This window comes from Apteryx rowi, unplaced genomic scaffold (genome assembly GCF_003343035.1).
Source record: "Apteryx rowi isolate R43461 unplaced genomic scaffold, aptRow1 scaffold_1228, whole genome shotgun sequence".
NCBI classification, from domain to species: Eukaryota; Metazoa; Chordata; class Aves; order Apterygiformes; family Apterygidae; genus Apteryx; species Apteryx rowi.
Window position 1 is genome coordinate 1 of NW_020447451.1, and position 26958 is coordinate 26958.

Sequence of the window (26958 nt, forward strand, 5' to 3'; positions counted from 1 at the left end):
CGCCTGGATGCAATCCTGTGCAATGTGCTCTAGGTGACCCTGCTTGAGCAGGGGTGTTGGACTAGATGATCTCCAGAGGTCCCTTCCAACCTCAGCGATTCTGTGATTCTGTGAAGCAGGGGCAAGTTTCTTTTGTGTTTGAACCACCAAGTTCCTTTTGTGTTTGAACCTCATCAGACCAATGGACTCTGGGATGAGCCACTACCAGGTGAGCTGCTGAGGAGCCCTAGAGCTAAGAGTTGCTGGGGAGGAAAAACAGCAAAGGGGATGTTTCCAGGCAACAGCCCATAAAYGCTAAAGCAAGAAGCTGTAAGCCTTTTGCTCAGCTGTATGCATCCATCAAGTCAGCATCCCAGAGGCAGAGGAGCTACGGGCAGCCAAAATACATTCGGCATTTCTCCAACAAAATATTTACCAGAGAAAATGTCACCTTTCTCTTTGATCTGCATCCCTCAGCGGCCCAGGCTTGGCTTCTGTGTAGGCAGTGCTAGAAATGCTGTGGAGTATTTCTATTTACTTGGCCAGCAGGAAGCCACCGTGGCCAAATGTGCCACTTCTGAGGGGACACACCTCTCAGGGTACAAGAAGAGGATGGAAAGGGATCCCTTGTTTTCAGACTCATACAGAAGCCACCCACTGCAGTAAAAATACCTGATTCAGCTAAGCAAAGTGTCTGGACAGGTGATCCATAATTATATTCAGCTGGGGCAAGTTCATCAGAGGACTGTAGAAAGTAAAAAGGGGGATGGTGAGATGGAAGTATTTTCTTTCAGAATTTGTTTTGTTTTGTTATCAGGCATCATTGTTTTCCCTGTACCTGTCACCCACATCATGAGCAAACGCAGCCAGTGACAACAGACATCAAAAATATTGTTATGCCAAATACCGAATGGGATTTCACTGAGATCAGGTAGTCTGAAGAAGTTCTGTGCCACTTTTTTTCCAGCTTCCTGTTTTCTTCTTTTATTTTTACTTTACACAAAGAAAATAGATAAATAGGGGGGAAATAATACTGTAAAGAGAGAATTGAAAAGAATAGCAGACATTTTCCACAAAGTCAATCAAATTTTATCCTCAAACTGAAAAAAATCCCAACATTTGATTTTGAACAGCCTTCATTTCAAATTAAAAATATATATTCTGAGAGATTTGGAATGAACTGGCTTAATGAATGGCCTCCCAATTAAGCATTTAACCTGGTCAAAGACATCACTTTTCTCAGGGATTGCTAATCTATTTTTCAACCATTTTGTTATCAATTAGGTTAATCCAGACTACAGCTGTCAGAGTASTCCACCAAAATGTTTGTAACATATCACTCAATAAACTAGGTTAGTKTTTTTGTCCTTCCTAAGCAGACATATTTAATTTGCTTTAGACATGTTTATAGCAATATAAGGTAAACCAGGAAACCAAGTTAAAAACTCAGCTGAAGAAAAGACTCAACCAAGTGAAAACTGACTTGTGTTTTTTCACATAAGAATCATACAGGCATCAATTTGCAAGAGGTTTTTGCAACACTATCTTTATTGTTAATAGTGAGCTAGCTAATATTTGATATTAAATTTTATTTAGACCAATGACATTTTGATTAAAGACTTAGCCAGGTTCTTCCTCTTTTTACTAAGTGATTTCATAAAATATGTTTCTTTCTAAAGAAAGAAACTCCGTATAGACTCAGATGACTATTGTTTTTGATATATATCTTTTCTGCTTATGGATAGTCTAAGAATATGTGAAGATACGTAGATATTTATTGGTATACAAAATTATTCATAAAATACTTCATGAGTAGCCTGTGGACTTTCTGAATGATGATGGTTGCTGTCAGATGTGCAATTTACAATTCATATTATCATATACACAGTTAATTTCTGGAATGTATTTAGTTGCAATTTAGCTCAATCAAACAATCACAGCAAGTAGCAAAAACTATATGTTTGCTGATGTCACTGAGAGCTGTGTTGAGTGGTTAACTAATGAAGACAAAGAAATAACCATTCATTGATATGTGTCATTAGCAAACACAAAACTCAAAATTCAGTTCTGACAGTCATACTGTTTTTGCAGGTTTCATGGTTGTAGAGTTTGAGCACTTGTTTATTTATAGAACAGGAAGACAAAGCACTCAGCTGAAGCAAAATTCCATGCAGAATTTGAATGATTATTTGCACAAACTTTTTTTCTTGCTRTTTGCCCAACTCTGCTAGTGCCAGCAGAAGATTTGTTTACCAATGCCATGTGATCTAGTCTACCTGAGAAAAGGTTTGCAAAGGTAATTCTCCTGGCGAAGTCTTCACTGACAGTCAAAATGCATGCTAGAAAATGTGTATTTGTATGGTTTCCCTGGCCAGTAATCTTTACCAGCAATTAACCTCTGGAAAATATGAGCACCAGAGCTCTTGATCATATGAAAGAGTAACAAAAAATACTTATACCCTTGACCARTGTTACCGGCAACAATTTTTTTTATAAACTTAGACATCAGAGATAGCTTTAAAAGATATAGACAAACTGAAATCTAGTTGCTTCAAAAAAAAGTCATATTATTGCAGACATTGAACCTTTCACAAGTTCCTGTACTGACATTTGTAGGTTTATCACTATATTTTGTTCTTGGAATGCTGTCTTTTCCTTTTCTTCTGCTCCTTCCAACCCTCACTGCTTCAGGAGGGAGACTCACAATCAAAGGAGAATGAATTGACTAGAAAGGACAAGACATGAAACTCCCTGTAACAAAGTACTGTCAAATGTACAAAGCAATGTAGAAATGAGGACGTTTCAGTGGGGTTTCTGTTATTTTAGTTATGTGTGTTTATGTTCAGAAATCTCAGGCAGCACTTGTATGTTTTAGAAATATGGCTTAATTTAAAATTTGGAAACATCATCCAAAGGTCTTGTTTGTTTCATTATAAGGTGTAATGCAGTTTATGGAGAGGTTAGAATGAGGTGTTTTAGTCAATTCATCTCTGAACCTTTAAGTACAATTCATATCTTTTCTCTAACAGACTCATCAGACAGCCTCTCTTGTTCATTTACCCTGTGTAAAGTGGCATAAAACTGTACCCTAGCAATTGCTCCTTGTATTCATGACATGATGCTCACATTTCACTGGCACAGGCAGGGAGGCAAAGGGCAGGACAATGAAAACGAAGGCTCTTGGTTTTAGTTCCACTGCAAAAACTTGGATAAAGCCATACTCAGCACTGCTATATTCATCTGCAGCAAATGTTCAAAAAGAGGTTAGCTTTGAACGCTCAGAATTAAGCAACACAGTGAGGCCTCACTTCCTGCCACACGCTTTCCTGTCTTGTGTGCACTGTGGTGGCAGRTAGGCAAGCCTGCAGAACATTGCAGAAAGTGTGGCTGCGATGTTGACATACTCCTGTTTTGCTGGTAAACAAGAGGCAAGCATAACTGGGAAGAGCCATTTTGTTCGAAATGCCAGTTCGTCTCGTATCCACTGTATACTTCCTTCCACTGTATTCTCCTCCTGTGACTGCTATATGTGAGCACTTCACAGTCAGGAGCATGTTCACATCCTCCGTCGGTTACTGTAAAGTACGTTGTTATATATGCCCAAAGCTACAGAAGTGACACTGTGTTTATATGAGCAGGAGAAAGTCCTTGATAAAGTCTGTGGCAGAGCAGACACTTGAACCCGAGTCTTACTAATTTTGTCATTTCTTCTTCYCTACGCCAAAGGAAATATGTATCTAATCCTTGCAATATTCTGGAAATCTAAAAATTATTCTCATTTATGTATCAAACTTCCAGAGATAAGAATTTGGCAAGCAGGGCATTCTCTGGACTAGTGGGCCCCTCATGGTCCAGTTTAGCACAGACCTACTGACCATCAGCGCATACCATGAGAAACATGATTTTGGAGTGTTTCTGAAGAAGTACAGGTTAGGGAGGCTGATGTTCAGGACCATCAGGGAAATAAGTTCACTGTATGTACACTGTGTGTTGCCAAGGTACTCGCCATCATTGGGTGCAGCTGAGCTGCTGTTTCTTCTTTGACTGTATGTGTCCAATGTGCCTAAGAAGTTCAGAGAGGTGCCAAACTGAACCTGCTCTCTTCTTACTCATGCCTTTCACAGCAGGGGTGCCAAGTCCACCCTTCCAGCAGGCTTTTAAACATCCTCAAAGACAGACCTCTGCCATCACATACACATAGGTTCCCCTCCCCCACACTTGCATGTCTTTATAATACTACAAACCTTTCTGCTAAAATAGCTGTGCTACTTTTAGATTTGTTTTCCAATACATGAGCAATTCTTCAAACATAAGGAAAAATTAAACTTAAGGATTACCTTGTTACTAATAGCATTCCTCTCTCTTCAAATAGGAAAAAAAAATGTAGCCAGACAAGTTTTGATTTTTGGCGTTCTTACAAAAAATATTTTTATCAACAGGATCTCAGCTAAATGTGGAAAACAGGCATAGAGATGCATCCCAGAACTTCTCAGGTACTGGTGGAGAAGAAGTGTTTCTAGTCTCCAGGGTTTTTTTAACCATTTCTGTTTGAATTCAGTTTTTCATACTGCAGTGCATTCATTTACCTATGGCCACAACATCCTGCTTCAAAAGCAAAACACGTCATCTTCTTGCTGTGGGCCATGGTCTTCCTGTTGCTTAGCTGAAGACTGCTGTTTTCATAAGCCATGCTGAATGCTGCGTGTTGCACGGAGCAGTCCTGAAAATGATTTCTTATTGTCCCATATGTGGGAAGCCTGTTTACTTTGGTAAGTTTATACCATTGGAAATAATTTCTGTTTTATTATGTGTTTTTATAATGGAATGTGAATTCAGGCACTTTTTGACTTGCTTCTTTTGCATTTGCATTCATAATTAGTAAAACTCCATTCATAATGGCATTTAATGAGACATCATCAACTTAAAATGTAATCAAACAGCCAGTTCGGAGTAGCTGTGGTAGTTGCATATGCTTCTGACTTGCTCCATTAGGGTATTTACAGATCTATTTTCCCATTTTTAGTTGATCTTTTGCCTTTGATGGGTATACAAAAGATACACACCAGCCAGAATGGGAACAGACAAGTATTTTGAAGAGAGGGTGAAATCAGTGAAACTAAATATGTTAAGGGATGCCAAAAGTACTTAGCAAAGAAAACAAACTAAAACAGATTGACATTGTYTAATCTCTCTGCTACTGTGAACTTATATGTTACTTTAAATTTCCAAGCAGCTTCACAGACAGAGCGATGTTAAGCTGATACTGTTTCTCTAAACACATTTCAGTATCATCTGTTCAGAATTAAGTGAATGTCTGGATAAAACGTCTGGAGATCACCTCTCTAGAATTAAACAGTGTTCATATATATCCGTCTTGCTTCTTCATTTTTGTGTTCTGGCCTCAGCCTTATTGCTACTTCTGCTTCTTTCTGCTAAAATAATTTGAGCTGCTCCCCAAAGATTTGTGCAACAGGACAAGTTCCTATTCCTGTGTTGCTGTAGTACTTACCCAGGCTYGTAGCCAATAGTTTGCATGTGAAGCCAAAAGGTCCTGCTGCACTAAGAAATGGGTTACCTTGCTCTCCTGTGTGGGCAGAGATAGAGGACACTGGAGGGGCGTTGAGTGAGGCCAAGAGCAAAGGAGATGACAATACTGCCCATGTCCCATTGCCCTCTGGAGTTCCCAGGGAATATCCTGGATGTCCTATCTTCAGGACAGATCTGAGGGGAGAGCTGGACCTGCTGAAAAACTTACCCTCAGTTTGCTATGCGCGACCAACCTGATTGCAAGCATTACAGCATTCACTTGCTTGCAGCCCAACTGGTGCTCTGAAATGACCTCGGGGATGGCACAGCTTGTGCAGGTGATTCTCTGAGCACCTTCAAGCAGCCACTGTACATTCATGATTGCAAAGTGAGGAGGCCAGGGCACCTGGGTTGCAAGGGGCAATCCTAACCCACAGAGACCCTATGAAGCACACATGACCTTTGACAACTCCTCTAGGTCAAACCTCTCTGTCTGCTCTCTAGTTGCTGTTTGGGAAGAAAAATGACCACCACACCCCACAGCGCAGGCTGGGAAATGGGTCTCAGGCATGTAATTCTTCTAACTAATTGCATTAGTTCTTTGTAGTGACACAGAGTAAGGGTTTTTTTTAGAAAAAGCATTCTCTGAGATTTCTATTAGCTTGAGTAAGCATACATATGTGGAAGAGGGAGAGAGCTGCTGTGCATACCTGTCCCTGTCCCCCGTGACCCACAGACAAAATATCTTCAGGTAATAAATACTGCTAATGCATGAGTTAAAAAAAAAAAGAGAGAGAGTTTTGCAGGAGACATTCAATCATTTCTAACATTGGTTTGTTTCAAAAGCCCAGAGAATTGAATGCAATTCAAGAGAGTTTACTGTGTGGGACTTGTATCTTTTAAATATTATACCAAATTGACAGAAATCCCTCTAGTCAATGGAACTTTCTCATTTTAGTGGAGTAATTCCTCTCCTACTTGCTCAAGAATGTGTCACAGTGTTACTAGAGATGTTATGGTYTGCTTTTCTGGGCAGGTCTTATTTCACCAGCTTCATTATTTTCCAATTTTAAACATGTTTTTGATGGATTACTTAAAATGTCATGGCTCAGTGCACAGTAACTGCACTATTTCATAGAAGATCTCCTCTGTTGGCAGCTAATGCATCTGCTTAGGTGGCTACAATAGTCTACGCTTTATCACAGCTTTTCTACCTGGGATAGTTCAGTTTCTTCTTCTGATCTCACTCCCTGATTTTCATGAGTTTATAACTCAACAGTGTAAAGAGACTTACACAGAGATTATTAGCCTTGCTCTTCTATTATTGATAGGATGCAAAAGGAAAAGATTATAGCACTTTAGAGAAACAGTTTGCATTCTTTTTTAATACTCTTTGCTATACAACTTTTTAGCCTCAAAATAGTTTAGTTCAAGGATAAAAGTTTTATAAAATCCTATTTGTGAAGTAGCAGCATTTGAAATGGCTTTTGGCAATGTTAAACACTGACCACATGCAGCACTATTTTTTTTTCCTGTCAATCATCCCAGTTTTCTTTATAAAACAAGGCTCTGTCTTCATAGTAAATGAATCAGTTTAACTCAAAGCAGTTTTTTGCCTTTAACTTCTTAACTCAAAAAGTTAAAAATGATTTGATTAAATGACTAAATCTTTGTAAGGACACAGATTGATTTAAACCTGGTTACACTGGTCTAACTTCCATATGTGTGTTTACCAAAGAAAACATAAGCAAAATAAAGCAGGCTTAAACAGAAAAATTTTCCACAGCCTTTTGCATCTATTCAATTAAATTCATTCAAGTATCACTGAGAAAAGTCCTGTTCCCATTGGGTTCAAATTCCAGTTGGCTACAATGGACCAATATTTCACCCTTCTCTTTATTCAAACAAGTGCATCTTGGATATATATGCTCTTACAACGGTAATATCACACTTCCCTAGATGTTGCTTATGAACCAGGTTGTACTGGACAAGTTCATGGGAGTGGGCTTCTTCACTGTCCAACTTCCAAACAATTCCAGTTTCCACAATCTATCCCTTGAGTCAGAACACCACTGACACCAGCAGCAGCTGTGGCAGGAGTGTGTCACCAAGCCTTTTTTCCTGTTATGTCTTCCCAGTTCTCAGTCCTGCTATAATGAAATCAGTGCTACTCTTGCCATTGTTTTCAGTATCAGAGGAGGGACTAATTGTATTTTTTTTTATAATACCTCTTTATAATTGCACTAGTGTTCAATTTCCCTGTAAATGTTGTGATCCTTTTCAAACTGAGAAAACATATTTATGAAAATGTAAAATTTAAAAAAGAATATTTATATTCTGGAGGAAAAAATTTAGTTTTTAAACAACAATTCCAAATGTATGTATTTTGTCTGCTGGGGCTCCAAACTTATTTTTACTGTTAGACTTTCTGATGCAAAAGTAAAGGAATTTCCATGACAGAAACAATATTTTTCTTCTCAAAATCAACCTTTTCTGCTACGAGAAAATTATTCCTGGGCCAGCCCTAAATCTTCCCCCCTCTACTGGTGCAATGAGTGGTAACTCATTGCTGTAAAGCCTGTTCTGCTTTCTCCTGCTATAATTAATGTAACCATGTCACTAAAAGTTAACTTAGGTGCCTGGTAGACATGTATGCAGATTAGCCTAAACTGCCATGCTGTAAAACTATTCGACCAAGCTGCTGAGTGTCCCTGAATTTATCTTGACTTAGAGAGGCATATGTGTGTTTCTTGGTGCTGTGGTAAGAGGAGGCATTCAATAACTCTTTGTCAGTGAATTACAGAAGGATTTCTCTGTTTTCCTGGGCACTAGCAAGGAAATGTGGGAAGGCACTGGAGACTCATCAGCACCGGGCTCTTAATGCATGTGCTCTGTGCCTAAGGTAAAGTCTCATTAGGAATTAGGTTATAAGGACACCCTCCTGAGTGAGATAATCTTCAGGGGAAAATTAAAGGCACCACTCGTGTTGGAGTCCTGGCTGTCTCTGTGGTGAAGACGTGTGAACAGAAATGGAAACCAAAGCAACATCCTGACCCAGCAAAATCAATGGTTGCTTCACTCTGACCTTTAAAAGAAGAAGGATTTAACCCTTGAGTTGCCTGACTTGGATTAAAATCAGATGCCACTGCCTTGACGTTTCACTCAAAGAGGCAGAAGTGCTTTAGCAGCCCTGAGGTTTCAAAGAGCTATTACAACACACTGAACAGGGTTGGGCTGCTGCTGCCTCTCATGTCAGGATCCCGTTGAAGTGAGATGTGTCACGGCCCTCATCAGTGCTAATTTAGCTTCTGTCTGTGGCACACTCACAATTTCAAAGTTTTTATGAATATCAGGTTAATTTGTCTCTCCTTCCTGTCCTGTGGTTCTGGCAGGTGTCATGGCCTTTCATCTGCATCACGTTCCTCTTGGTGAAAAAGAAATCAGGCTTGACTGAAGAGTCGGACTGTTAATTGCAGAATGACCCTATACATCTCCTAGGACTGAAGCTGACACCTTCACCAACATGCTTTAGCACCTCATTAATAAATGCACGAATAGTCCGACAGACAGTCAATACAGCTACTTGCATGGCTGAAACTTGGAGGAGTTTAACAKATCTTGCTCAATACGTGACGTGTACTTAGATCATACAGCAATGGGAGGTTGGTCACTGAGCTATAACGTGGTGTCCTCTTCATTAATTGAGGGGATCACCTTAATGCAGCATTTTTATAGTTGGAGTTTGTACAATTACAGGACAGGAATATACAGGACCTTCATCTAATCAGGTCAAGGGCTGTAGGATGCAACTAATGTTAGGGGGAGTAGGACAGGCTGAGCATTAACCAGGTTAGGGGAATGTCTGCATCCCTAAATGCTTATCTGGGTCACCTTACTGCAATGAGGGGGAAAATTGTTGAGAATCATATGATTTTTTACTAATTTAACTAAGATTCTAAGTCCAAGCTTTTCTATTTCAGCACCACCCACTCTAATTATTCTTTAGTTCCATACTTTTTCAGCATTTTTTCTTTTCAATTGCCTTTCACAGAGGATTTTTCTTCTTTTAGGGCTACAGGTCCTGAAATGGAAGGCTGGGGTTGTAACAGCACGTATGTGACCATGGTGACACATATATGTTCTGAATTAAGCCTGCCTATTAGTGAGCTTTAGTACACTCTAGAAAGCCACAGGTCACATGGGCAGAGGAAACATAAGATGTTGACAGGAAAACAAGAAGTGAAGCACTTCTGAAGAAGAGACTTCAAACCACAGACCAGCAAATACCAGCYCTAGCATAATTACATGGCATTACACAGTGTGCTTGCTTCAAAATATCGTGTAGAAGACCCACAGACCAGAACCACATCTGCAGGTGCAAAGCACAACTAGGTAACAGAGAACTGGGCTGTCCTTGCTTTCTTGTCGGCCACTTTGCTTCTTCATAGGTTTCTGTTGAGCACATTCTCACATCACATTGCAACCGGCTTGTTTGTGCTGGAAAGTGTTCATAACTACCATCAGTGAAGGGCTCTCCAATCTGAGATGGCAATTCCTGGCAACCCCTTGTGAGCAACCTTTCATGGGGCTCCTTTTCCATTTTCTGTACCAGCTTTGGATTTCTAGTCACCCAATCAGAGCAGAAGTATGATTCAAGCCACCCATTTAGTCTGATGTTGATGATCTCATCTAATTCTCATCTGCAGAGCAGATGTCAGCTCTTGAAATAGTCCATTTAACTGCTGGTTACTCTCCTGGGAAGTAATAGTCACCGCTACCATGCAATCCAATTGACTGACTTCCACATCTATCTCAGGATATGTTGATTTGTCTGCAAGAAATGGCTTTATCCTCATAGACAACTTGCCCGGTGTGGGTTACTAATTCTGGATAACTTAATTTTGGCAGTGAGCTCTACAAGATGACTTGTTTGCTATCCAAGCAGTGACATGATCCCTGCTGAGAACCATATTGTGCGCCCACACATTAAGACACACCTGATCCTTTGAACTAAGTAATACACTAAGTTGATGAGCCTGGCCTCGTGGCTGTTATTCAGCTCAGTAAGGGGGACAGAAGCAATAACTGAACATGTGTCACTATAACCCCTCTGCTTTGGTTGAATAGCTTGGTGTCCTCAGAAAGTGAAAAGAATAAGACCTCATTTAATACAGTGAAGCCTACAGAAGTTCAAAACCTTACTTTTACTACATAGATGAGCCAAGGAAGGCAAATGAATATACCTGGAGGTCTAAGAAACTATAGTTTTAGGGAATATCACCTATTCTGTGCCTGAGAACGGGAGTACCAAGAGGGGAAAGTGACACATAGGACCCTTACACATCTCTCATAAGATAGTGATGGGAAAGAGCACTCTAAGCATACCAAGCTGAATAAAAGTATCACATGGAGGTTGCTGCCATCCCTGCCAGAAACTCAGAATCACGTATGGGGTTTCAGAACACTCCCATCTACTAGTATTGGTTAAATTGCAAGGATGTTCAGCTGGCTAGAGACAGAAGTCATCCAGTCTCTCCTCCTCTGCTATAGATCTCTGCCTCTAATTCAAGAAAATGTGTAAGTTCATGCTTTTATGTCACTTCCAATTAAGATCATTTATACAAAGTCTGGGTGCCACATTCAGTCCTGATATAATTAGATGGAAAGCTAGTTTGATGTATCAGAACTGAAGTTTGTCTTGGTCCACGTCTTGAAATTTCATCTACAATTTTCACATGGAGTCACCATAATCAAACTTCCTTCTATAACAACTGGTTGCAATGCCTTACTGTGTTGTTATTTACATCTTTTGATAGTGAATAAGAAACAGGATCAATGAGCACTAAAAGGTCAAACAGCATAATTTCCAAATTAACTATTTACCAAAATTCCTGAGATGGCATCAGCAAATCTTTGAGAAACATCTTAGAATTTCAGCAATGTTAACGAAGATGCCATCAGCTTTCTTCAGGAAGGGTTCCTTCTTTAAATGCAGGCAAAGAAATATTACAGCATAGCTAAAGACTTGGTGAAAAGCCAAATAGAAGTTGTGGACCATACTCCCAGGTGGTGTAAATCACCACAGTGCCAGTGACTTCAAGATTTACTCTAACCTGGGATCCGGCCAATACATTTGATCTGCAAACAAGAAATCTAACAGCATGAAATGCATAATGACTAACTCAGACAGAGAAATGCAAGTTAATTGGACAGAAATGAGGAAAAGGACAGTTTTGCATTTCTGGTCCTACCCAGAAGGCATGGTTCAGTTTATTGTTCTGCAACAGAAGCTCTTCTGAGCAAGTCATTTAGCTTCCCTGGACATGTTTCCAGCATGCAACACATCTAGTGGACTTCTCTCAGTGAGCCATTGTGTTTACTGAGCATATATAGCCATGTTAACATCATGTTGTGAGCCAAAAGCTCTGCCTCTCAGCAAGGCCCAATGCACTGTGCTGAGGTGGACACACTGGTTACATGGATAGCTCATGGATGGCTGGATAGAGCTGCTGCTCCACTTTGTGGTATGTATATATTCCTAATTCCTCACTGTTTCACCTGCCCAGTGGAGATAACAGTGTCCCCCTGTCTGACTCCAGTATGGTGAGAACAAATATATTAAAACCTGTAATAGCACCTTATGACAGCAGAGGTAAAAATGACAAAGTAATGCTAAGCAGAAATCTCAGCCCATCCTTCATGAGTACATTCTGAACAGCTGGGGGTATAATTGTCTCTAGACCAGAGACAGCTCTGGTATCAGATGAACATAGGTAGTTTCCAGCTGTGCTAATATTTTTGGCAACATGGCCTGCCACCAGGTATCTTCTTTGTAAAGATTAACCRTCACTAAGTCAACCTCTATTCCTCCCTTCTAAGTGATTTTTCCTACAGCAATTCTCTTCCCCTTTCTCTTCCACTCCTGCTCCAGTTTTCCCCAGCAGCTGGTTGCTGGCAGTAAAATAGGCAGAACATATGAACAAATACGATGTCATATAAAGAATTGCTACAGCTGCCCGGCAAACCTCTGTCCCTGACAGGGAAGGAGCATTGCATGCCTAGCCAACTCATTTCCCAGTATGTCTGGGAATCATGGTTTGTTTTATCCACAGAGAGTGAAGGCTACTTTGTGATATAAAGTGGAAGTTATTCTCAAACATAAAAAAACCCATCTGCTTGAGAATCTTATGCCATTCTTTCATGATAGTTTACATGCTGGAGACTGTGTGCATCAAATATTTCCCAGATCCTTTGTCAGGTCCCTTGCCTTGTGCAGTCACTGGCACCTTTGCAGAGTGGGTGTTAAAACACAGCCATTTAGAGGTGGTGATGTTTGACCCCTGAGATGTAAATAGCTCCTAGAGGCGATGAGAAATCAGGCTRTCCAGTAGGTTAATAAGTGGGTATAGCTCTGTTGTGGATAAACTGTTTAAAAGAATCAGCAGTGACCAACACCATGGATAATAAAAGAGCAGCATGTTACTGTGGTGTAGCAATTTAATGGGAGGATTGCTTTTTTTTCCTTAGGAGATGACCACTTTATGCACCAGAGCATTAAGTGTATACAAAGGATATAAAAAAGAAATGCATATGTGTAAATAAGGAATGAGGTATATCTTGGTTCTAAGAATAATGGCTATCTATTATTAAAAGAGACAAAAGACAAGTTGCAACCACTAGCCCAGAAAATGTGTTTATTAAGCTGAAGTATGATCCCTTTTACTCCACTTGAATAATATCTCATTATTCTATTGCAAGAAAGGGAGAAAGTACAGAATTCAAGTATTGTATTAAAGGAAAAGAAACCAGTACAGACTTTCCCATGGGCCATGTGGTAGTTAGGGGACAAGAAGTGGAGGATAAAGCCCAAGTGGGCTAAAATGAAGAGTTCCCTATGGGAGCAGTTTGAATAGGGCAGAAAGAGGCACCTATGCCTCTCTGTTGAGAGACAATTACCAGGAAGTGTTTATCTCAGAGTCTCTATTAATTTTGAATGTGTGATAGTCGCAGCTATATTTCATTTGATAGGAAGTGGAGCCCTCTACAGRCTCCTCATGCCAATGAGCTCCTGCTGAGAGATGCGCTGACATACTAATGCTTCACCCAAATACTCATTTTGTTCTGAGCAGTCTCCACGCTGAGGTTAGAATGTTCTGTGCTGAACAGGGCTGCACTATTCCTTGTGATTTAGCAAACAAAAGGAAGACCTTTTCTTTTCTTTTTTTTTTTTTTCCTTAAGTATGTGATGTGTCGTGCATTTATAAGTTCTATTGCCTCATGCTGGAAGGGGATAGGAGAAAAATTCCAGTGGATTTTTGACATCAGTATTACATAGACCTTGTTTTAGGCTGCAGGTACCCCCAAAAGTTAAAAGTGGAAGGCATGTGTAAGTCCTAGGGTACTGTCCTCAATGTTTTTATTGCACCCACCTATCCTACATCCCTCTGAGATGGGTKTGTGTTGTGACATTAACTGTACAATTGAAGATCAGAGACACAGAGCTAAAGTGATTTGTTCAAGGTCACAGAGGGAGTCTGTTGCAGACAGGCTGAAATCCAAAGAAGGCTACATGGCAAAGATAAAACATCACAGAATGGGCACCTTCTTCTACTATTTAACAAGGAATTCAATTAGAAGAATCATTACCAAGAAGGCCACTTTGAATCAGTTTGTGTCATCACAGTTTTTATCTTCCGCTTTCCTGCTGTCCACATGCAGATGTAAACCACAGTCCACCTCCTCACTGTCTTAACTGTCACAGGGTTGAGATGTTCACTCCAGCCAGCTAACTCAAGGCAGACACATGGCTTACAGGTTTAGTTGCACAATTCTGTCCATATTTATGCACTTGTAGTCCTTAATTTATTAATGAGGAATCTGTTTCACTAGATGTCACAAATAATTCACACAAGGCCTGCTTCTGAGTAGCCACCCCATTACTTTCAGTGCTTACCCAGGAATGTATTCCAGTAGTTGAACTGTACCTTCTCCTCATGCTCTTTGGGTCTTCTACCATAGATGGAGGATTCCTTGCATATAGATTTCCTAGGGAGTGTAGACGACACCTCGGAAGGGCCAGCAGGAAAATGATGTAAATGTTTACTCAGTAACTTTGTCATTCCTCATGACAGAGCTTTCAATATCCAAAGGGCTCACCATATGCATGGTAAGAACAAGAACCTGCCCTAAAGAACTCACAGTGCACATGGAGGAGACTGAAAAACTGAAACAGAAGTACACAGAGATAAATGTACTTCCCATGACCACCAAGTGGGTTAGCTGATAATAATGTATTAGTCCCAGACATTCTTATCACAGTTCCTCTCTGCAGTTCCTACAACACTTTACATAGGAGAACAGTGTAATTGTCTCTGTTTTATAGATGTAAAATCTAGGACAGAGGAGAACTGAGGCCATGCTGCAAGCCAGCTGCAGAACTAGTACTAAAACAACATCTTCTGTGCTCCATTCCAGTGTACTGTCCATCTAGCTATACACCAGACCACAGCTGTGTCTGCCATCATCTTGGGTTTGCCTTAGGGAAGCATGTTTATCCAAGACGACAAAAAAGTTGTTAGGAAGAGACTGTTTGAAAGGACATGTCATCAAATGGAGATTAAGGAGGTTCCTACTGTAAGAGGATCACTGTAATGCAGACCAACCTAACATTGCACAGGTCTGATACAGATGTATATGCCAGAGTAAGCGCAGAATGGAAATAGTCCTAACCTGYAAGCTGTTATGGGTCTCTATTATATCAGGGCTTTGTGTATAGGCAAGCCAGTATCACAGGGGTCCAGCTGTGACTCCAGACAAGCCACACACTCAGAGCATCAGGTTTTGGCACAGGCAATGTTCACATACTAGACTGATTCTCTCCTGCTCCAGTGTCATTCTTTTGACCTGACTGGAGTCACTGTTACTGACCCCAGCATAGACGAAATCAGGAACATGCTCCCTAAATCTGGATGTCTAGTGGTGGGATGAAATAAACACAAAGCTCTGGAAAACACTACTTTCCTGCACGTTGTAAAAACAAATGATTTAAACCTTAGTCATGAAGACTGAGAAGCAAACTTTCGATGGATAGTGTGGAATTTTAACCTTATGACCTTAACACTCCTATGACTAGAACAAAAGCTGTTACATCATATACTACTACAATGTGCTTTATTTTCCACTTCATGGACAAATCACTCTGGATTTGCCTTTTCTATTTAGGCCATGGTGCAGGTGCACTTGTGCAACAGACATATACCATTTTGTCTAACGCAGACAGTGTGCTACAAATTTATTGTGTGAGGAATATACTACACCATGGCATTGCTCTATTACAGCATATGCATTTATGCAGTTCAGATTCAGCACAGCGAGCTGCCCTACTGCACAAATTAACAAAATGATGTCAATGTTATGTGTATGGTTTTTGTATTCCACAGCAAAAAAACAAACAAACAAAAAAACCACCTCATCTCAATTGCTAAGTACAAGAAATGCATTCCTTAAGCTGTGCAATATATTTATGGTACACCAAACGTGTACCAAAACAATGCAGACAGCATGTCATACTTTTATTCTTCAATGCACATACTGTTTCAAAGCAATGTCAGTATTTCATTCCCTAAAACTATAAATAATTTTGGTACACAAGGAACAGTTATGGAAAAACAGGACTGAGACTTTCTGAGAAATTTTGAATTCCAGGCACAGCCTTAAGTCTGCAGGATGTTAGCTTTAAGTGTGGATGGGGTTCTTTTCACTATTTGTAAAGAAAAAAAATGAAAGAAAAATTTGCTTAGATGCTTTGTGTCATCACAAATGCTTAGATGCTTACTGTCATCACGAGCAGGTATTTAGAAAAACCTCTTGATATTTTGAACTTCCTGATAATATAATCTCTTTCATGTTGGATGGCTTGAGGACTTCCTTGGGAAGCACTTGAAAACCAGCAGCTATGATTTGCTTTTGCTTTAAATCACTAGTCGTGCTCTCATTTGTTCAGTGTTGATACAAAATGAACCAGATTTTTGGCTGGTATGTACAAGTTTAGCTGCATCAAAGCTAGTGGAATGTTCCCAACTTACCCCAGCAGAACAACTGGTTGCTGCTTATTTTATGATAAATATGTTTTTGGCTACTTCCAGAATAAAAATACCAACATCAGCAGTTTCAGGAGAATGATTTTTAGAGAGAGAACGTTATAATAAATGTTTTATATAGCAGTCCTCCCTTACCCTGGAAATGATAGGTCCTTTTTGCTAGGAAGATGTTTGCTGGTGCTTCTTTATAAGCCATAATCCTATTTTGCAAGTCACCAGCATAGCCACAATTAGGGCTCTGATTCGTGATGATGTCCTGAGGACAAAGCAAAACTGCAATAAAGCTGAATCCTGAATTCTAAGATCTGACAGAACTGGACCATGAGAGGAACAATATTTTGGGAACAATCCATAAAAGTCCAGTGGAGGATAGCCACCCTGAATGATCTTCTAGGCTACAGCTTTTCCATACCCAAGTGGTGGCTTCCCAAGCAAAAGAGCTGAGGGTCGGTTCCCTACAACTTATGAGCCAGGGTATACTTACAGTATATTTTTTGTTCTCTTCAAATGATTAGCTCCTTATCCCACAGAAATCATGTGGGGTGACACTATTGCCCCCGAAATGTAGCATGCTGTGTCATGTGTGGCTTCCTGTACAGCACAGAAAGTACAGTCCAAACCGGGAAGCAAATGTGGAAGGCTTGATCTGAAGCCCTGTGTGGGAAACAAATCCTGACAGGGCCAGTCTGTGGAGTTCGTGCAGGCCCAGTCCTCCAGGCCTTCTCTAGGCAAATATTACCCAGCCATTGYATTTTTGATTAGTTATTCTGCTCTATTTAGTCCAGACAACTCCCTCTTGTGGACACTGTATTCTGGAATAACAGTGATTTTATTGAAGAATGATTACCTTCCAAAGTCATTCTCTCTCCTCCCCCCCCCCCCAAAAATAGTACTCAGACAGGAAGATATTCAAAAATAGCTGAACTGGAATAGTTTTTCTTGAATAGCTGTGCCTGCTGCTCTTTCTTTGTATCCTTTTAGTGAGTTGTTGAATTTAATGGCAACAGATTTCACCATATCATGAAAATATTGCTTCTAAAGAAATGTTGCTGTGGCTCAATCTTGAACACAAATTACATACATGTTGTGGGACACTTGGAGAGATAAAGTTAGAAAATGATTTTGTCTATCAAGTAGTTATCTCCTTAGAAGTAAAGAGGGAAGATAAGTTTTCCTTATAACCAGTTAAAGCTGCTTTCTTTGAGAACATGAAGCTAACTTCACTGAAGTCTCACCAAGAAAACTGCAACTAAAGCTGATAAAAAATAGTAATTATTTTTCTAAAACTTAAAGAAGACATTTTTGAGACACACTTATGAACATGTTTTAGAGTTTTTGACAAAAAACAGGAAAAATAAAAAAGAAGCTTAAAAAGTGTTTGGCACAAAACTTTTGAGGCCATACACTTAAATAAACACTATTTATACAGACTCTAGAACACATGGGCATTTGATTAAAAGCCTTTTTTTTTAATAGACCTTACATATTCTAATTCAACTCTAACTAAAATATGGGAGCAAAAATAATTTAGCAGAAGTTTTACTTTACTCAGTTGATTGCAAAGGTTGAAAAATATACTAATTTTTGCATAGTCCTGTTAGGCTGCAAGAGAAATATGCAAGGTACAGTTATAAAACACTGCTGTTTTCTGGAGACAGTAGTTATTCTGAATGAAATCTATCTTTCCAAGTAAGCTTCTGATTTTTGTTAGGTTATGAGTATTGCTGCTTTAAATATATAGCAAGAAGCCAGGCAGAAGTAAGGTGGAAAAAAGGGCTAGAGAGAAGCTGGATAGTAAGACAGATCAAGGCAGACACACCTTAATTCTTATTAAGGACTTAAATTAAAATGCTTGATTGATTCAGAAAACATTCTTCTGGGGAACTAGAAGACATGAAATGCTGCAATTCTTTTCCACTGTCATACGACAGTCTCATTTCTTGATATTAAAATTGTCCTCCCCTTTTAATGAGTTTTGGAAGAACATCAAGAGCTGCTAGAAGCAGGTGACTCAGGAGAACTTTATGCTCATACAAGTTTCTCCCTCCTGTTCCATTTATTTTCATATCAAGTGGATTTATGTTGAGCAGCTTTTCAACTACAGAACAAGATGCCAAGGGTCTGCATGCCTTATAAGGTTATCCATTCCAAGTCTCTGTGCCTTGACTGGCTTTCCTACACTTCGATTCTCTCAAGAGTTACTTTAAGCAGAAGGATTTGGGAATGGCAAGTGGATCCAACAGTAGYTGAACAAAGAACTCAGAACAGAACTGAAGTCTGATGCTGTTCACCTCAATTACTATACAGTACCCTGAATAATTCAAATCATAGCATTAAGCAAATATCAGGAGAAGGAAAGGTGCCATGCATATTCCATTTGATTTCCAAATCCAGTGTGCATTTGCTATGTTCATGACCTTTTTATGTTCAGTTTCTTTGAATATGTGTGTATTTGAGCTCAGTCAGTGATGATGCTCGGGGAAACTGAATGCAAAACTTAACTTTCACATATTCACTGAGTGCAATATAAAGGCATATCATATTTTTTATTGTGTTTTATAGCTAAATGTATTAGTGTAACAGGGGTCCAAAACAATGCCATATGACACTTAACAGACCTAAGTGCTGTTCTAAATCTGTAATAAATGATTCATCAACAACTACAAACCAAGAATTATTTACAGAAGAAATCTGTGAGACTGTCATAATCACAGCCCAGAAAAGCAGTCRATATAAACACTGGTATTATTTGACACAGCATCATTTACTGTTGCTCTACACAAAAAAGATGTGAATTTTAGTAAAATGGAGAATTTTAAGATTAATAAAGTCTAAATTACCAGAGATGGTTGAAAAATGCCATGAAAGATATAGATTCAATTTCTTCACTAAATAATTTGTCATTTTGAATATTTTTCAGCCTGTTATAGTGCTATATTTGGCTATGATGGTTAATGAAATTGGAAGTTTGAGGTACATGTCTGATTTGAAGCATGTAACTGGCCCACTACAAATCACATGATTAAAGCTGGAAAGGTATGTAAATATTTTGCTTGTCTGTATTTCCTGGAGGCAATGCCCCTGTAATATATAAATCCTATGGAGAAGAATAACAGTGAAAATGTGAAATAAAAAACTTCCCCTCTCTTTTAAATTTCCGGCTCTTGGCTATTTATGACACTAAACTCTGTGCACAATCCACAGACAGCAGATCCAGAGTACCAAGGGCTGCATGTTCCAACAAATGCTTCCAGTTTCAGGGAAAGCTGTCACTAGTGAATCATCACTAGTGTGAACAAAAGAACTTAAAAAATGAAATATCCTTGAGAAGGTACAGAAGTCCACATTACTTTAGGTTTTAGGAGATTATAGTGCCCATTCCAGCAGAGTAGACCTCATATAGTTAACTGTATTATTTTGCTTTGGGGCAAAAAATATAACCCTTGTGCATTCCAGGGAGTTTGGAATGAAATAACAATCTAAAACTGCACTGGATTCTGCAAGAAAAAAATGAGGAAGCTTTTTCTTGAAGTTTTGCAAGCCTAGACCTATATTTCACCTTGACTTTAATGACCATCTTCCTGCAATACTGATGTTTAACAATTTTGTCAAGAAACATCTGTTTATTTTATGTTGTTATAAATATACTTCTATTTTCTTGGACAGCAATTGTATCAGAGATAATGGTCAGGGACATTTGACTAGATGAAGTTTTGTAGAGCACATTATTATGGAGTAATGCAAGCAGTTCTTCTCCACTGAAGATTTCTGCATTGTGAGGATTAGTTTTCCTGACAGTGCATCCTTACGCAGTGAAGTGGTAAGATGTGGTTCCACTGGTCTGAAGGAGGGTGATGTGACAGCTCAATCAGGAAAGAGAGGATTCATGCCAATAAATGGGAGCAGCTGACTGCTGGGACAACATGCATTAGCCACAACATAAATTTGGGAGTCTGAATGGTCATATCATCCATCTGCATCCTCATCCGGCAGACTGCAAAATCCTTTCATAGGATCCATTAGACCAACCTGTCCAAGACATTTGACCTTATTTATAAAAGATGCTTTTACTAGAGCAAAGGGAAAGAGGAAAAGTGCTGTATACATTTGTACTGGCTAGACGGCTGACTTTTTTGAAGAAGCTCTGTAGTACATAATTGTGACAATACCTTATTGCCATTTTGTCAATAAGGAAAATGCAGCACGCTTGCCCAATGTTTACCCAGCAGGCCAGACATACAAATGACAGTACATCAGTCTTGCTGATATTCTTCCTATACGGCCACAGATATCCTTTCCTGGGTCATATCCTTCCCTTCCCTCCACCCCAAAATATTTTCCTTTAGGTACCAAACTGTAAGATTTACAAAAAAAATCACAGTCTTTCAGAACAATCTCAACTCAGATAGCAAAACCATTGGCAGGTTCTCAATATTGTAGCATCTGTAATCACTTTTACTGTGAGGTTTGGGGAGCAGGTTCTGTGGCTGAGAGATTTTTATTGTTGATTGTTATACAGAGGAGAACCTTTGAGTGACAGCCAGATACCCCGAGAACAGGATATAGCACCGGCACAGAGAGATGTGCTGCTTACTTTGTGTTTGTCCGTGGCTGGGAATGCTGTCCTGCCTACTGGAAAGGGGAAGCTCTGCACCTGCCCCAGACATCTCCAGCATCTGTGCCTGGGAGACACAGAAATAACAGTTACAGCCACAGTGCTTGAAATAAGCTGAAGGCCCCACTGCTCAGCCCCTGTCTGCAGGGATACCACCAGGTCCGTTCATCTCCCTAGACTCATTTATGTACAGAATAGGGCACAGTGTGTGAAGATGTTCATTTTCTCCTGCCAGAAAGTCTGTATAAGGGGCTCTGGACTCATCATTAGAGGCAACCTGACAGAAGAAAGCAGGACTGAAAGGTGCCTCCTCCTGGGCTTAATTCAGGATCAGTTTAGAAGAATCCATGAGGAGTGATCAAGGGGATCACTTCATGGAGCAGGTGCTCTTTACAGATTGCACAGAATGATGTCTGTGACCCATTTCCCTATTCTGCTCTTGGACTGCTGGTGTCAAATGTCATCATTGTCTAAAAGAGGGTTGGTTCCAGCTTCACAGCTGGAATTGTAAGACTTCATTTACTTTTGGATCACCCTTCAGATCAGATAATGTTGAACAATGCTGTTCCCCATCTGCAGGTGTAGGGCAGAAGGCATCTGAAGTTGTGGTGGCCCCRCAGAAGGGAATGTTTATGTCAGTGGACTGGTGAATTTTTGCTCCCCAGTGACTCTGCCATTGTCTACAAGGGCCCTTAAACGAAACCTTTCAAGGAAACACCTTTATCCCATTCAGCATCTGACCAGAATGGCTATGTATGGATCTGAGTCCCAACTTCCCCAAAGTTTAAGCGTGGATCTAGATTCACTGAAAGCTGTAAGTTTAGTCTTGAACCTCATAAATACCACCACTGACTGCCTACTTGTGTTCACAAAGGCAGAATCTAGGAGGTAATGATTAGGGGATGCCACAGTTCAAAATCTAGCGAGTTTTGTAAGCAAGAGCACAGGATTTGTTTCAGATCCCATCATTGTGTCTGGGCAACCTGCTAATATTTGTGGAATAAGTCAGTATGCTTCTGCTTAGACTAGCAATCCTTGTCAAAAGGGCTTCTGGCTGCTGCCACTGCTCTGTCCCTGGAGCTTCTGCAAGTCTAGGGGAGCTGGGGGTGACATGCCTGTGCCATGGGTATTGTGTGAGCCAGATTGTCATGTGACCATAGTGAGAGCTGAGGGCTCCCAGCTGCTGACATCATGGTTGTCCATCTGTACTGGTCATCCGAGGAAGTACTTTGTGATAAATAACTGGACTAGATGATTTCCAGAGGTCCCTTCCAACCTCAACCGTTCTGTGATTCTGTGACTGGGCCTTCCTGGTTTACATCGGATGGCTATGAGATGAGGGCACTTGCAAACTTGTAGCAACACAAGGAATCTTTCACAGTGCTTTCCTTCCCTGCTTTGTGCAGTGTGTAGCTGATTTTCTTGATTTACTGGTTTAGGGTAACAAGAGTGTTGTTTGAGGAAAAAAAAAAGAAATAGACGTAGGAAGATGTCTCTGCATCAATTAAAATTCCTTGTGTTACTATGGATCCTGTTCTATGTAGCAAGCTAATAAACACTGCCTTCCTCTTCAGCAGTTTCACTGAGGAAGATCAGATATATAACTGTTTCACAGAAACACACTAAGTAATAACAAGACATTCAAGTAGCCAGTGTATCTTCCTGGGTGCCTTTTTATTCCTATTAGTGTGAGAACTGGGAAAGGAATCCTAAAATATATGTCCGAAATATCTCCCCAGCTGGCTGAAGTGAAGAAGAAAGAAGATTTTTATTCTGGCTAGAATGTGAATTTTTCAAGGTTTAGTGCTTAGAAAGAGTAAACTCCAAACAGACAGAGACACAGCAGTGCTGATAAAAGTGACTTGTTGAAAAAAGCTAAGTTGTTCCTGTGTTAAAGATTCTACCTCTGCTTTGATACGAGGGAAAAATTCCGCCTTCCTCCCTTTCTTTGGCAAGTAATGCAATGGATCAAAGACCCATTTCACATACGTTTTGCTATCAATGAGTTGCTTGCAGTATAATTACTCATTTCCTTTTCTTTTGTTAACAGCTGAGAGGAAGCGTTCGCTGGGCAAAGACTACCACCCCCTTTGCCTGAAGTGCTGCCTGTGCAAACGGCAGCTCAGCCCTGGCCAGCACGCAGAGGTAGGAAATAAATTCTCCATCTGTCAGGCTTGAGGAATTAATGAAGTCCTTAACGAGGGGTCTCCCGATCCCTGTTTCAAAGGGCTGKCTCATCCTGGATTGCACGGAGGGCTGCATGCGACATGCTTTGAAGTTTTTTTGTGGCATGATAGATGAAAAGAGAAAGGTTGACAGAAGGTGGGCATAAGCTACAAGTAGCAGACAGATGGGAACTGTGGCAATGCGGAGGTCCAACAGTCGCTTGCTAATATATCCTGCTTGCCATCATAGCAAAAATGAAGCGTTGGGTGTCTGTCACACTGAACAGGCATGCAGCCACCCCAGCAACAAGGTGGACTGGATGTCTGCATCACAGGCAGCGCTGTAGTGAACTGAACACAGGGATGGCATGCTTTCCCAGGTCTGGGCAAACACCTCTCTGTAGTGGTACATATTCACAGAAGAAGGTTGATCTGTCAAAACTGAGGGGAAAGGGAAGTATTTCCATGACTTTTTTATTTTTTTCCATTAAACAGCTCCTCAAAAATCTTTACAATTGTTGAAAGATCCATTCTATATTTTTGGAAAAATAGTCCATCTTTTTCAGTTGGAAGTGACTATTCTGAAAGCAAAACTAACTACAAGGGGGAAAAAAAGGAATTTAGAGGCAAATGAAATAAATGCAACACTTAAAAATTTCTCAGACACCAAGTTTCAAGTGACTAAGAAACTTTTTAAAATGTAGATTATCAGCAAGCAAAAACTATCCAGGTTGCTTTTTTTGTTAAGTTACAGGCAGAATGATTTTGAAATCCTGGCAGTTTTCCTGGAAAAGAAAACTCTTCTCTGTCCCGTGTTACACACTGGGAGAATCAGAGAACAGTTCCAAGAAAGAAGGAGCAGCTTACAAGAGATGCTGTGGTTCCTACCCTGCCCTCAAGCACAATGGACTGAACTCTCAGGAGTATTTTCTCAATTGATGCCAGGCCTGGTGGTCCTTCATGCACCCTGCAGGAGCCATCAAATTGATCAGTTCTTTGGAGAGGCTTGAAACACTGACAAAAGAAGGAAGTAGTGGAAATGAGTTACATGCAGCTGTCCACTGAAAATGCAAGCTACTGTCCCAAGGCAAAACATTTTCTAGAAATTTAAGAGGCTCTTGGATCCAGGTATTCAGCTACCTGCTGATGTAGAGAAGGCCACCCAGTCTCAAGACTGAAAGGTCACCAAAGTCCCTTAATTTCAGAAGAGCCAGGTGCTGGGTTACCTCACATCTCACTAAGTTTTTTAATACCAGTATTGTGGTCTCTCCTCTTATCTCCATTTTCCTTTTCCCTTTCTTTGGTTAAAGAATGTCTTCCCATTTGTTTTAATATATTTTGTAAGATCCAACTCAACACATTGTTGGTAGTTCCTCCTTTACCTCTGTGCTTGGCTTCTAAGGTGTAGAAATCTTGCTGCTAAGTCCTAGTTCCATTTCAAGTAAGGTTGCCTGTATTTTCCTAGTATTTTTGTGAACAAGGTAACTCACCCAGTTAATTATGAAGTCATTTCTTACAGTTTCCACCACCACCACACACCTAACCTTCCTTCCTTAGCATAAGGTTTCATCTCTGAGTAAAGCAATTCTAGGATTTTTGTTTGTTTGTTTTCAGGTCCCTGACACCCCTGCAGTCTATATTACCTGATGAAATGCTAACTGCACAAAGTCTCTGCCCTTTTGGAAGTAAAAGCTTCATCTTTCCATTGTAAAGTAGTCATCTCACAAACAGTTCCCTTACAGCTTATTTTCTATGCCTTGCTTCTCTGTAAGAGCCTCTTGGTTTATCGGATTCTCTCAGACAACTGTTTTTGTCCTCCATTGTGCTCTCTGCTTTGTCACATTAGTGATGGTGCACCAGCCTGGCTCTTCCAGTGCAGATTTTAAGCCTCCCTGGGTCCTGGTTGTTTAATCAGGTGACTGGAGCCTGTTGTGCCATTTTTACTGATACTGTAACCAAAACAAGCAAAATCACAGGGCAGTTGTACATCAGAAGCTGAGAGAGATGAGGCTTTCTCCCACTTACTGGAGCTCTCTCTTGCACGGTGTTCTCATATCATTTGTCCAAAGTTACATGAGAGCCTGAGAAAGGATTCATAAATGTTCCCCTCTCTGCTCTTTGCTGCAACTGGCCAGGCCCAGCCTTGAGTCTCCCCGTAACTGATATTTCCTCTCTGTATTTAATGCATGTGCAAAATGGAAATGAGGAAAAATTGTGAAAGATACCAGTGGAAAACGCAAAACATTTTTATTAAGGGCTGCTGAACAGTTTGGTTGTTCTCTTTACAACTAAAGCTGAAAGTTCTATGAAATGAGTTGATGAAATTGAGGGAAAATGCATATCCCAGCTGGATCGGTGGAGAAGGCTGATTCCCAGCTTCTCTGCTATTTCATTGTGGGCTGCTGCTGCACGATGTCCTCAGGAGTGAGTGAGTGCAGTCAGCTCCCTCAACAGGGCTCTGTGCTTCTGCCTGCTAAATCCCACTCCCCCCTTGCACCCACCTCAAACCAAGGAGCCAAAAACATGGCTTTTGGCCCATAGACATGTTTCAACTGGAAAACACTAATCTTACCCACTTCTAACTAAAGCATAATTATCATATTTCTGGGTTTGCAGCTGTTGTGGTGGAAGCATGGAGGGCTCCCTTAAATCATTCCCTCCTCCATACTCTTACTCAGTAACCACCTGTCCCCCCCCGTATCTATTATCTCCAGTGAACTGAGGTCTCTACAGTGTGCAGTTGTAGGAGAGGAGAAGAGACAGAACTGTCTAGCTGGGAGCCTCAGGGGAACAGCAAGAGCCTGTGTTAAGGGCTGCCCAGCAAGCTGCAGACTGGGTAGAGTGAAAGCTCTAGGAGGAGAAAGTTAGAGGTACCTARGCAGCACATGTTTTGGGGTCAGGTGTATGTGGGAGGGGCAAGAGGGTGTGAAAGCATAAAATAGAAGAGTTGCTTCCCATGTTGGGGGATGGGTCAAGGTCTATTCTAAGAGGCACAGAAGTTCTTTTGCATGGAGGRGTCTACTCAGCATACTCAGTGCAGACAGGAGGCCCACGTGCAGATGTAAGGGCTGCCCATGCCTTAATGCACCCAGCTTTCAAATACTATTTGAGGCAGATGTAGCTGTATGACCATGTAGCTCAATATACGGACTGTTCATGTTAGCCTCTGTCTACAACCATGATAGCTCATTTCACAAGGCAGCTCATGAGAGCTTTTCTTTTTTTTCTTTTAACTTTTCTGCCTTCAGTACTGAGTTGTAGAAGTTTTCCAGCAACAATTCTGCAGGCAGGGTTTGATTCTTACAAGACACTTGGTGAGAGGTGTCATGCATCTACATGCTCTGGCAGATTCTGTAGCACATCCAGCCATGCACTTATCTTATGTGAAGTCAGAATTTGTCCACTGCTGTACTCTTCAATCTGCCAGTCACTGAGGGCAACTGAGATAGCTGTACATTGCTCCTAGCACTGCTCTACAAAATGCTCCAATGCTTCTCGTTATTTCCAGTTTAATGAAACAAAAATGTTGCACAGATCTTCTCAGTTTCTATCCAAAGGCTGTGGAGATGGGGGT

General features: G+C 40.5%; 1 protein-coding gene across 1 annotated transcript in view; it reads left to right on the plus strand.

The window, feature by feature from the left end:
- Positions 1 to 4641: 4641 nt before the first annotated feature.
- Positions 4642 to 26958, plus strand: part of LOC112978634 (cysteine-rich protein 1-like) — a 39542-nt gene continuing 17225 nt past the window's right edge. The window contains exons 1-2 of the mRNA XM_026092277.1: positions 4642 to 4748; positions 23270 to 23364. Of these exons, the coding sequence (XP_025948062.1) occupies positions 4706 to 4748; positions 23270 to 23364 (138 nt within the window). The 5' untranslated portion in view covers positions 4642 to 4705. The remainder of the gene's footprint in view (positions 4749 to 23269; positions 23365 to 26958) is intronic.